At 40.2% G+C, this 11,835-nt stretch overlaps 2 protein-coding genes across 6 annotated transcripts in view; one reads left to right on the forward strand and one right to left on the reverse strand.

Moving 5' to 3' along the window:
- Shoc2 (SHOC2 leucine-rich repeat scaffold protein) overlaps positions 1-852 on the reverse strand; it is an 87,275-nt gene extending 86,423 nt beyond the window's left edge. For 3 of the 5 annotated variants that reach the window (XM_005403744.2, XM_013504085.1, XM_013504084.1), the window contains exon 1: positions 126-206. The gene's annotated coding sequence lies outside the window, so the exon portion shown is untranslated. Of the gene's footprint in view, positions 1-125; positions 212-767 lie in introns of those variants that run through there. The other 2 variants (XM_005403743.2, XM_005403740.2) reach the window with 2 other exon arrangements.
- Positions 853-1,245: 393 nt separating this feature from the next.
- Positions 1,246-11,835, forward strand: part of Bbip1 (BBSome interacting protein 1) — a gene marked incomplete in the record, with an annotated part of 12,415 nt that continues 1,825 nt past the window's right edge. Inside the window, 3 exon segments of the mRNA XM_005403735.2 lie at positions 1,246-1,394; positions 10,861-10,923; positions 11,642-11,835. Coding sequence (XP_005403792.1) covers positions 1,313-1,394; positions 10,861-10,923; positions 11,642-11,808 — 312 coding nt within the window.

Raw genomic sequence — 11,835 nt, forward strand, 5'->3', positions numbered from 1 at the left:
GCTCGCGCCTGTCAGGGCGAGCGGGGCCTCCCCCTACCGCCAGCCACCCGTCTGCCCGACAGGCAGGAAGGCAGACAGGAAGAGCCGGCCAACGGACACCCTCCGCCGCGCCGGCCCCAGGTTACCATCAGGAGCCCGGACTCCGCCATCCTCGCTCGCCTCCTTCCTCCTCCTCCTCTTCTTTGGGAGCGACGCTGCCCAACCGCCGCCCCCCGTCCGCCCCTCCCCCACTCGCCCCGCCCCTCCACACACTCTCGCTCAACTGCCCCGCCCCACCCCTCCGGCGCGGGCTGGTCACTCGCTGGGAAAGAAAACTAGGCGGAGCCGGACCTAGCGAAATTGCCCAATCACAGTGAGGCACTGGCGCCAGCTTCCCTCTCTTCGCCCTCTTCCTCCCCTCCGAAGCTCTACGCGGTCTCCCGCCCACTGGGCGCCGCTGGTTTGCCGGGCCACTGAGTGAGCCTCCGGCGGAGTAGAGCGACGACTCCCAATCCGAAGTTAACAGTTGAAGCTAAGGCAGCCATAACTGATAGTGGCAGCAAAAGTTTCCCGGCTTCCGGTTTCGTGTGACGTAGGTTTTTCCTTCGCCCAAATCTCACCGTTACCCTGGGCAACGGCGGAGCGGACCGGGAAGGGACTCTTCTGTTCGTAGGCCCCAGGTGGGACCACAGGTGACCAGCTATCCCATATTGGGGAAATTAATTCATACTCAGGGCTACAGGTTTGTTTTCCTGGCCATTATTTTGCCGAGAAGACTGGTCACTTACCTAGGTGGACAACAGTTTCGGGCTCCAAAACTCCCTCTCCTGTCCGGAAGTTGCATTTGGCACTTCCGAATAGGGTCACGCAGGGGGATGAGGATAGTCGCCGCCGCCCGCGCCCCGGGTGGAGCCTGTTCTCGACCCGAGCCGCAGCGTGAGGTGAGTGTGCCTAGGGCCCCCGGCGCGGGCCGGCCGCGGGCTGCACGGTCCCTGGGGCACCGAGCTCTCCGGAGGTGCGCCGGCCTCCAGGCCGCTTCCGCTGCAAGGAGGTTTTCTTTCCGGCCGGCCGGGCGCTGGCCCGCCTCCCTCCGCCCCTCCGAGGCTCCCTGTGGGGCGAGGCCGCTCGACGGGCTGCCCTAGGCCCGCTGGAGCCGGCGGGGCCGGGAGGGCGCTAACGGGTGGGAGCGCGCCGCGGGGCGGCTCCCTGACTCCTGCAAAATGGAGCTCTGACGCGCCTCTGCGAGTTCCGATGAAGTACGGTGCTTTCACTCCCTGACTTGTGGAGAACTCAAGAGTCTGAGGAAATCATTTTTCACCTCTAACTATAAAAGATGACCCCCCCACCTCCGCTGCAAGACCGCAAGTCTTATTTTCCCATCGCCTGTCTGCGCCTGATTTTTCTACCTTTTTCTGGTCTGTCCTTTCTTGGATCTTTCTAAATCTTGAAGTTCTGGGTAAGGATATACTGTCCTAATTCTAAGTGCCTGCGGTTTATTAAACAAATTAATGTTTGAGCCTATTCGTAAAAGACCGTATTTTATATACATTTGCCAAGATTATGACATCATCTCATTATCTCGTGTAGTTCTTTCTGAAAGTTTGAGTCAAGAACTTTTAGTCATCTTGATAATACCAGATTGGATGCCTAAAACTAAAAAAAAAAAAAGAGAGAGAGAGTAGAACTTTCAGGTAAATTTAAAAATTGACTATATGATACCTACCCAGCTAACAAGAGTGCAAATTTTACCCTCGCTACCTAATTTCTTTATAATTCCTTAGTACTTGTAATCCAGCAAAAATGAACAGGTACTCATTTGTCCTGAGGTTCATCACTTAGTTTGTAGTAACGGTAACTTTTTGTGAGTTAGTATCCATGATTCTGGTATCACTGGAGATGTTTCCAGATTTCCCCCTTCAGGAAGTAGTTCCCTCCAAGCTTATCTAGCTCTTCTTGTATCTCTTTTTATGACAATCACTTTTTATTCGGCTGCTGCTTGTTTTTATCTTCACTACTATATCTATGCCTAAGTAGAATGCTTTGTATCAGACTCAGTTGCCTGTGATTTCAATCTGTATAGGATAGTACTTTGGTAAATATTTAACTGATTGAATGTACGGGGTGTTACCTGGATGCCTAAGACACTGCCAGCCAATTTTTATGGAGCTTCAGTTTATCTGAAATTTACTATAGTCCTGCTACTCAACTTTTTCTTAGATTTCCCTTTTGAATTTTTGACACGATTTTTCCACGAATGTTTTATCATTAAAATCTTCATACATTAAAAAGCCAAAAGAATACAGCATTCTTATACCTTAATCCTATATCCAACAATTGTTAAAACATTTTTTAACATTTATTTCATCTCTCTACATTTTTATTGTCACTGAAGCATTTGGAAATAGGTTACAGACAGTACTAGGCAGACGCCTCTAAGACTTCTAACATGAATTTCCTAAGAATTTTGAAGCAGTTCTGCAAAACACAATACTATTGTTACAGCTTAGAAAATGAATAATTCTGTAATACTTAAAACACAGTCCTTGTACAGATTTTCCTAAGTGACTCAAGAATATCTTTTATATCCTCTCCCAGTCCTATACACCCCAAATCAGAATCCAGTCAAGATTTATGTATTGTATGTGGGTGCTGTAATGCTTTAGCCTTAATCTAGAACTGCACCCCATCTATTTCCCCCATAACACTGACATTTTGAAGAATTTTTAATCTAATGTAGCTTTGGAAAAAGCCGCCTCTTCCCACTTTTTTTTTTTTTTAACCAGGAGTTAGTATAAAAACAAATTTAACGTTTTTGAAGAAATATTTAACAGTGTATTTCCAATCATGTGTAAGCCTTTTCAAATGCAACTTGTACCCTTGCCATGATTTGCTAGTTAAATCCATCCCACTTAGCACATGAAGAGTTTAGCATTTAATCTTGGGAGTGGAGTATATTCGTTAGTGGCCCCAGCTGGCAACACAAGCTGCCTACCTTTAATAAAGTGTTGCTGCTATTTTGCCTTTAGTTGAAGCTGATGCAATGTAGTCTGTATTAAAGTGCACTGATGTCAGCATAGTTTCATGAGTTTCAACTCCTGGCACCCTGCAGTTTGTTGATGAAAGATGCGTGGGCCCTGCAATTCAAATACAGATGACTCTTGTTATTAAAGCATATATCTAGGTAACTGTTACCTATCTGGCCACAATTCAAGTAATTTTTTTTTTTCCCTGAAATTTTCTTGCAAGTTCTAATTGGCCCTGATGTTTCTGTGATTGTTTTTTGGTATCATTAACCAGAACCTGTTAAAAATTGCAAAATCAAGATTATACTTAACACTTAGGTCATAAGGAACAGTCTGTAACCAATGGATAGGAAACTGTTTGTGGGATTTATTTTGTGATTAGAAGAGGAAAACTAAAATTACCAAGCTCATATATTCCTCCTGTCATAGACATATTTCATCAAAAAGGTAAGTGAAAGAAAGAAAATGCATTTAAGGAAGCAGAAGAAAATGGTCTTGGAATGCAAAATTGGTTAAAGTTTTTCCTGATTTCTAGAGAGCTTTAGAAAAATCTGTATTTTTTATAATAGGCCAACAGATTTTGATGTTTCTAGCATCATATGTAGTTACATAATATACTCTTTATCAATTGCTTTCTTTGGGTAGAAAGAAATTTGTTTATGTGAAACTGTGGAACAACTTTGTTTTGCTCTTTGAGAATAAGGCTCACTCTTTTGCTCAGGCTGCATTTGAAGTCTTGGGTTCAAATCCAGTAATCCTCCCATCTTAGCCTCCCAGGTATTTGGGATTTCATGCACCACTCTACCTGCCTATATAAAACAATTTTAAATTAACTCTAGATTTAAGGAAGGCAAAATAACATACCAATTAAGACTCGGTCTAAAGACAAAAAGATAGACTAGTACTACAGTACTGTTAGACAAGAAGGGAAGAGAGGAATAAGAAACAGGATGAATATCAAAATATATTGAAGCTTAATTTTTCTTTTAAAGTTAGTACGCATCTAAACAATTGCTAAAACAGGGGGCTGGGGATTTAGCTCAGCGGCAAAAGCGCCTGCCTGGCAAGCGCAATGTCGTGAGTTTGGTTCCTGGTACCGGAGAAAAACCAAAAAAAAAAAAAAAAAAACAATTGCTAAAACAAAAAAGTAGGTATTAAAATCATGCCTGCATTTCAGGAACAGTACATTTACTAGCTGGGTGACCATGAACAGTTTACTCATTTTCTTTTTTTTTGGGGGGGGGGGCGTGGTTTTCTCCAGTACCGGGAACCGAACTCCCGACCTTGCGCTTGCCAGGCAGGCGCTTTTGCCACTGAGCTAAATCCCCAGCCCCAGTTTACTCATTTTCTATTAAAAGCATCTTAGGGGCTGGGGATTTAGCTTAGCAGCACAGCACCTGCCTGGCAGGCATGAGGTCATGAGTTCGATTCCTAGTACCAGAAAAAAACCTAAATAAATAAATAAATAAATAAAAGCATCCTTAAAACTTCCTAAGATTATTGAACAGAATTAATTCTAACATATATAAGGTGCTTTGGCTTATTTTATAGCACATGGAATGTGATGAAAATATGGTTGCTATCAATAATAATTTCTGAAGCAGTCCAATTTGGACACAGGGTAGGCATTAAGTATTTTAGTGAATGAATGAATCTAAGAAAATTCTCCAAATTTAATATAAGGAATTTAAAGATTTTGATTCAGTGTGCTATTTAGAGGGCTTTAGGAAAATTTGTATTTTTAATAATAGCCTAATGATTTTTTATGCAGGTAGTTGAGAACCAGGATTTGAGGAGTGTGTAAAATATCCAACAGTTCTCTTTATGTATGTTGGAAGTAGCTAAGTAAGTATCTCAAGTGTGGAGCAAATACTTTTTCTAAAAGCTAATAAACAGCATTTTTAAGACCACTGTCTAGGATTAAATTTTGAAACAGAGGTTTAGAAAAAAGCATTTTGCATAAGTGGAATATGTGATTTTCTACTAACTTAATGTGTGCTACTGCAGTATACCAAAGCCGCCAACAACAACAAAATTCACCCAAGTACAGTTCCTGTTATAAGGCCTAGGCACACTTCAGAAACTAGACCCTGCACATTTTATTCACATGAGTCTGAATTAATTAGCCAAATTGAGCATGTTGCAGCGTTTTTCTACCAGCAGATGCCAGATAGCAAAGCAGAATAGAATCTACTATAGTCTCCAACTATATGACATATGTTAGTTGGCATCTCCAGATGAACACTATCAATCCATATTAAGCACTCTGCTAGCATGTGGGCAGTTGCTCGAGTGAGAGTGAACATTATTACTACTTTGTGTCTGTTGAAAAACGCATTCTTTCTGGCCTCCCCGTTTCACCTTTTTTCCATATTTATATTTCAGAATCTGCGTTTTTAAAATTTCATCTATCAGTCAACCTCAAGTCTTGTATAAGACAAAAGTTGATTTTCTATTATTAGTTATGTAGCCCACATAGCTAACTTAGCAAGTACTCACAAAAGAAAGATATCTTTTGTTGTCCATTACATAAATAGGATTGCTCTGGTGCCTTCTTTAATTACCAGGGACTGTATTCTTATTTCTCAGTGCCTACCAGGCCAGGCATATGCTTACAGTCCTAGCTACTTGGGAGGCTAAGATAGGAGGACCTTGTGAGCTAAGGAGTTAAGAGACTAGCCTAGGCAGTGATAGCCAGACTCCATCTCAAAAAAAACAGAAGAAATTCCAAGTGTCCTAAATGGCTAGGCATGTAAAGGGAAACAGTATACAGTAGTGAGAGCGAAAGATTTTTAGAGCACATGCTTACCCAATGAGCATAACTTCCCAGCCTTAGCTGTATTTTGCTGTGTGGGAATGTATACTTGGTATGGAGCTAAAATTTGGATTTTATATGAAATCTCCAGGCTTTTAAACGTTGACTCAAATACTTTTTAAACATCTATGAAGCCAGTAAAACATTTAACTGGATGGGACCATGGGCCACCAGTTTATGATCTCTATATTTGTACATGAAAATACGATTGGCCCTCTGGTTGAGAATCTCAAAATGCATTAAAAGTCTTTTCTTTTTTGCCCTGTTTCAGGTTCTATGACTTACCTAGGCTAACCAGAAACAACAAAAAAGGCATCCAGTGTTTTTCAAACTTGAGTTCTACTATGAAATAGATTTGCCTTATATTTTCAAAAACCAATTTAAGGACACAATTTGGCAGTACATGCTGGGTTTTTTGTTTGTTTTGTGATTGGTTTGTTTTTTTCAATGTACTAGGAGTTGAACCAGGGCCTTCACACAGTTATATCCATAGCCCACTTAATACTGTATTTTGAGACAAAGTCACTGAGTTGCTCAGGTTGAGCTTGAACTTGCAGTCTTCCAGCCTCAGCCTTCCAGACTGCTGGGATAATAGACATGTAACACCATACCTGGCTCTGCTTTCTTATTTTCATATAGGTTCTCACTAAATCACTAAGCTGACCAAGCTGGGCTCAGACTTGGGACCTCCTGCCTAAGCCTTCCCAGTGCTGGAATTACAAGCATGCACCACCAAGCCTGATCTATGCTATTTTAAATAAAACAGGTTTTTAAAGAAAAATACTGTCAAATAGATCATGCTGTCCTACCGGCAACATAGTGTTTGTAAAGGTTCAAATTATTTTAAGAGGTTGAAGATACCCTTATACTCTAGAACAAGTCCTTTGTCATATATAATGCTATGAAAATGTTTGTATTTATTATTCTGTACTTCTACACACTTTTATAGTCACTTGAACCTTGCAACCAAGGACAGACGAAAACATGGTTTTTATGAAGAAATCAAGCCTCTGGTTGGATAAATGTATTGCAGGTCACATAGTTACTTGTTATCAGTGTTGTCAGAGTACAGCATTATACCCCATTTAAAGTATGAACATGAAGAGTACAACTACTTAGCAGCAGACCTACAACCCTGTACCCTAAAATTCAAATATGAAATAAATTGATCAGAACCACAAAATCTGCACTCCAAGCCCCTTTATTAGCACCATACATTACTATCATAGCTTATTTTAAACACTTAGAGCCTTAGAATACTTTGCCGCAATCCATTTCAGACTCAGAGTTTCAGACAACTAGGATAAGCTGATGAGTTTAGATAAATTCATGGAGGGGAAAAAGTAATGACAGTGGAGACCTAATAACAGGTTAGTAGTAGAAGGCACATAATAATAAAGAGAGTAACAGCATTTACTCATGCAAAAATCAAATATTGGAAGACAGTGGAACCTATGAGGACAGTGTTTTGAAACAGATCCGATCCTGTCCTGAACATTTTTAGAAACCAAGAGTTACCTTTACCATTCACACTGTCTTTTATGTTGGATTGCAGTTTGGATTTTCATCTTCTTGTCCCCTTCTCTGTCTGCCTGTTGTATGATCATAGCCTGCATTTTTTTGGGTGGCTAGAGAAAAACTGTGTGATCTAAAGCTAATAGTTATGTTCAGCTATTTAATGTATGATCAATCAGTGCTCCCATTTGAACTGTGACATAAGATCTCATCATCTGATATATTATGATGAAGAAAATAGGGTTTTTTTTTGAAATATTGTATATTTCTAATTAAGCTTCAGTCTTCAAAGTTGTATTTTTTAAAATAATAATTACTGTGGTGGTGCACACCAGTAATCACAGCTACTCAAGAGGCTGAGACAGGAAAATTGCAAATCTAAGGTCAGTCTGTGTAATTTAGCAAGACCCAAAATAAAATATAAAAAGGGCTGAAGCTGTAGCTCAAAGATCCCTATTTAATTCCCATACCACAAACAGTAATACTACTTAGGGCTGGAAACATAGCTCAGTGGTACAGCACTTTCTTAGTATGCATGAGGCCTGGGGTTTGATCCACAGCACCATGAAAAAAATCTCAATGGCATAAACAAAAATCCATGGTCAAAACTTATTTTCTCCTAAACCAGGCATGGTGACACATGCCTGTAATCCCAGCACTTGGGAAGCAGAGGCAGGAGTACTGCTGTGAGTTTGAAGCCAACCTAGGCTACAAAGTGAGTTCAAGGCCAGCTTGAACTGTATAATGAAAGCCTGTCTCAAAAAAGACCAAGAAAAAAAAAAATTCTCCTAAAAGAGTGCCTTCAGAGTAGTAATAAATGTGACAGGTGATTGGACTGGCTCCTACTCATCATAGTCTGCTTTCTCACCTAACACCTTCTCAGATGTTGCTGTTCCTTCAGTGGGCTCTGCACTGTCTCCTTCCAGGCCAGTCTTCCAGAGGCAACAGTATTATTAAATTAACATGTCCATATAGTTGAAGTACATACATTACTTTGTATTAAACGTTGTGTTGTTGCTAAACTAAAATTTAGGAGCCATTAGGTGAGACTAGAAGAAAGCAGCCAAGGCAGATGTTTGAGCATTTCCATGTATCTTCCTTTACTGTGGATACTATCAGGTTTTTTGAGTTTTCTCCCATTTCAAGAAACATAAAACATGTACTTGCATCCACAAAAGCAGTTTTAGCTTGTCACTTCTTTAATGAGATCATTAATTTTCCTGTTGAAAGTACCCTCCCACAGCATTCCTAAACCTTCTTAAAATGATCTTATCTTTCTATAGTACTACCTTCTAGCATTGTTGTTTCTCCCGCCTTACACTAGGCCAGAGGTAGCAAACCTATGGCGTGTGTGCTGCAAGTTTTTATCACTGAAAATTCTAAAAGGTTTGCCATCATTGCACTAGGCTATAAGCTCTGAAGAGCAAAGGTTTTACTGTTTTTTGTTCATTGAGAACAGTGTCTAACGCATCGTAGGCATTTGTGAAATTATTAAATGGAATGGCCATGGCATTTGTATAATCAACATGTTTCAGCCATGGCTATTATCTTTCCTTCGACAGTCCCTGGTTTTCTGTGCGTCTCGTCTGACCACTGAGAAGGTACTCTTGAAACCACAGCTACTTAGGGCCCATTACACCAGACAAAACACCCATGTTTGGCTAATAGCAGGCCACCTGAAAAAAGAAAATAAATGTTCCTTCCTACTCTGGACTCTCAAAGCAGTCAATTATCAAGACAGTGTAGCCAGGATAGTGCCAGCTGTCCAACCACCAGCTTGCTTATTTTAGCCCTTCCCTTCCTGTTTCTCTCCTGTCAGTGCCTAAGGGGGCCTAGTAAAGCAGGAACCATGTAAGCAAGTGACGGCACTGATCTTCCATACACCAGGTCCAGCCTCTACCAGTCCTTTGGCTCCACACCCTTTCCACTAACAATGGCAGCTTAGTCAAAAATCTGAGGTTTGGTAGAGCACCAAGTTTCATTGTTTTCCTCAGGCCAGACTTCTGATGTGAGAGATACAGACTAAGCACAAACAAAAGGTAGTGATTTAAACAGCTATTTAAACAGTCAAAAGCTTTAGCATTTAGGCAATACACATAAAAATCCTTAGCTCGTGTACTTTACCTTATCTGTAATTTATATCCCTTTTATTGGCATGTCAGAATTTATACCAAATATTTTCATTTTTAAATCTTTAATGGAGAGGCTAGGTGTTGTTTTGATAGCTACCACCAAAGCGAATCAAGGTCTGCAGTGTTACTGTTCAACCTAACCTGGAAGGAAAATAAAAATTATCAGGTATCACTGGCAGGACTAAGTAGCAAGGAGGAAAGAATGTGGTAGGAGAAACTATACGTGGTAAGAAAATCGTATATTGTATTTACCATCACAGTCCCTGTAATGAGTTGCTTTATTCCAGGCTTATTTCCTACTGCATCTCTCCCTGATGGAGCACTATAGGGATAAAGTGTGATGACAGACTTCTGGAAAGCAGATAGAGGTTCCTGAGGAAATTGGTCCACAATAATTTGAACAAGGGGAGAAGCTTGGAAGATACAGAGTAGTAAGCTTTTATTAGCAGTGTCACAGCAGTGCTGCAGGAATGACAGAGGAGCAGCTTCCCTTGATTAAAATTAGTCTGAGGTGGGTGGGAAGGCAGGCGCTATGCCAGCATCACCACGTTATAAATAATAAATCTTTCTCCTGTGGGGTGCTGTTGTGAAAGACGTATGGTAAGGTTGCATCAGTATGATGAAACATCACAGGTGGGACTGTGTGGAAAAGCATGTTTTTAGAAAGGGACCATTCTGCCTCCTCATCCAGAACACCGAGTACCAGCAATCCAGGAACAAAGGTCACTGACCAAAGATGGCAGGTAAGCTAGGACACACATAACAGAATACTCAAGAAAGATGGCTTTTCACAGGTAGTCTGTATTACAGGGAAATAGTAAACTAAAAGCGTGTGCTGTTTCTATTACCAGTTTACCCACTGTGTTGCCTCCTTACAGACTGTAGCTGTGCAGGCACTTTTAGTAAGCTTTTTGTTTGCAAAGAGTAAAAGTAGAAACCAGTTGTTAGCTACTGAGAAAAACGGGAATGTTAGGAAATGTTTGCTAAAACCTTCTTTTCCTAACTACCTCACCCACGTGTCAATTACTGGTTTTTTTAAAATATCTGTCTGCAGGAAAGATACTATCCGTGAACAAAGATGGCTGCATTATAAATGTATTTTCTTCACATGATATTTATAAATAATCTTCACCTAAAAAGGCAAGTTTTTTCCTGGGAGGGGAAAAATTTAGAATACTCAGCCTTCATTAATACCAGAGATTAATAAAAATTTATAGATGCTTATATAATCTGAACCATGATTCAATAAAAAATAACCACAGGAAATTAAGGGGAAAGTTATACAAGGATAGTTTACTTTCTATAAGAAATCTGGTTTCACTTAAACTATGATGGAAATGTCTCCACTAATATGTTTTGGGAATTTTTGAGTAACATTAACAATTTCTCGTTGAAGGAAAACATTGTACTGGCAACATGGCAGATGTGAAAATGTTCCGGGAGGTTCTTCCAAAACAAGGTATCTGTATCATCAATATGTGGGTCATAGAACAGAACAGAAACCTATGAAGTGATGGTGTCACATAGCAGGCACTTAATAGCACCAAATCCGCAGGCTGTGTTCTCTACACATTTGCTTCTAAGTAATAAATAATACTCTTATTTACTGTCCTTTTCTAATGTGCACTTTTGTCTTGAATAGCTTATAAAAGAGATGCTCACTTTTTTCCCCTGGTAAAAGAATAACAAATGGAACATCATTTCTTGTACCTAGAAATCCTGTTAAAGCCAAGAATGCAGATTACAATATGAAATTGTTAATGAAAGTAATAACCTCTGAAAATGGGGGAGAAGGTATCTAAATCAATAGTAAGAAAAGCTGAAGGTTTAGTAATTTGAATATTCATGTTAAATTAATACCATACCGTGCTTTACTTTTGTGCATTATATATTCTCCCAAACTATAGTTCAATTTAAGCATCTGACACAAAAGTTGCACTTACGGCAGTTTGAGTCCTCATACAAAGTTCCAAGTTTGTCTTCCTTAACATTCCAGAACTGCATTTGCTTAGAAGGTGGCTATGATCATTCTGGTCCTGAGCAGAATTCAGTCCAACAGCAAGAGTTTTTCCACTGACAACAGATTTAAATTTTTTAAACTTTCATTCTAGCTCCATACCCAAGCTACAAAATGACTGAGTTATTTTCACTGAATTTTTATTTCTTGTTAAACTTAGGGCAACTGTCGGTGGAAGACATAACCACAATGGTGCTGTGTAAACCCAAACTTTTACCCTTAAAATCTCTGACTCTGGAAAAACTGGAGAAAATGCAGCAAGCAGCACAGGATATCATTCGCCAACAGAAAACGGCAGAAGAGGAAAAACGGGAAAAAGCTCACTGACCAATAAACTTAGCACTTCAGAAAGCA

The sequence above is a fragment of the Chinchilla lanigera genome, unplaced genomic scaffold, assembly GCF_000276665.1.
Source record: "Chinchilla lanigera isolate Chin_1 unplaced genomic scaffold, ChiLan1.0 scaffold00084, whole genome shotgun sequence".
Lineage (NCBI taxonomy): Eukaryota > Metazoa > Chordata > Mammalia > Rodentia > Chinchillidae > Chinchilla > Chinchilla lanigera.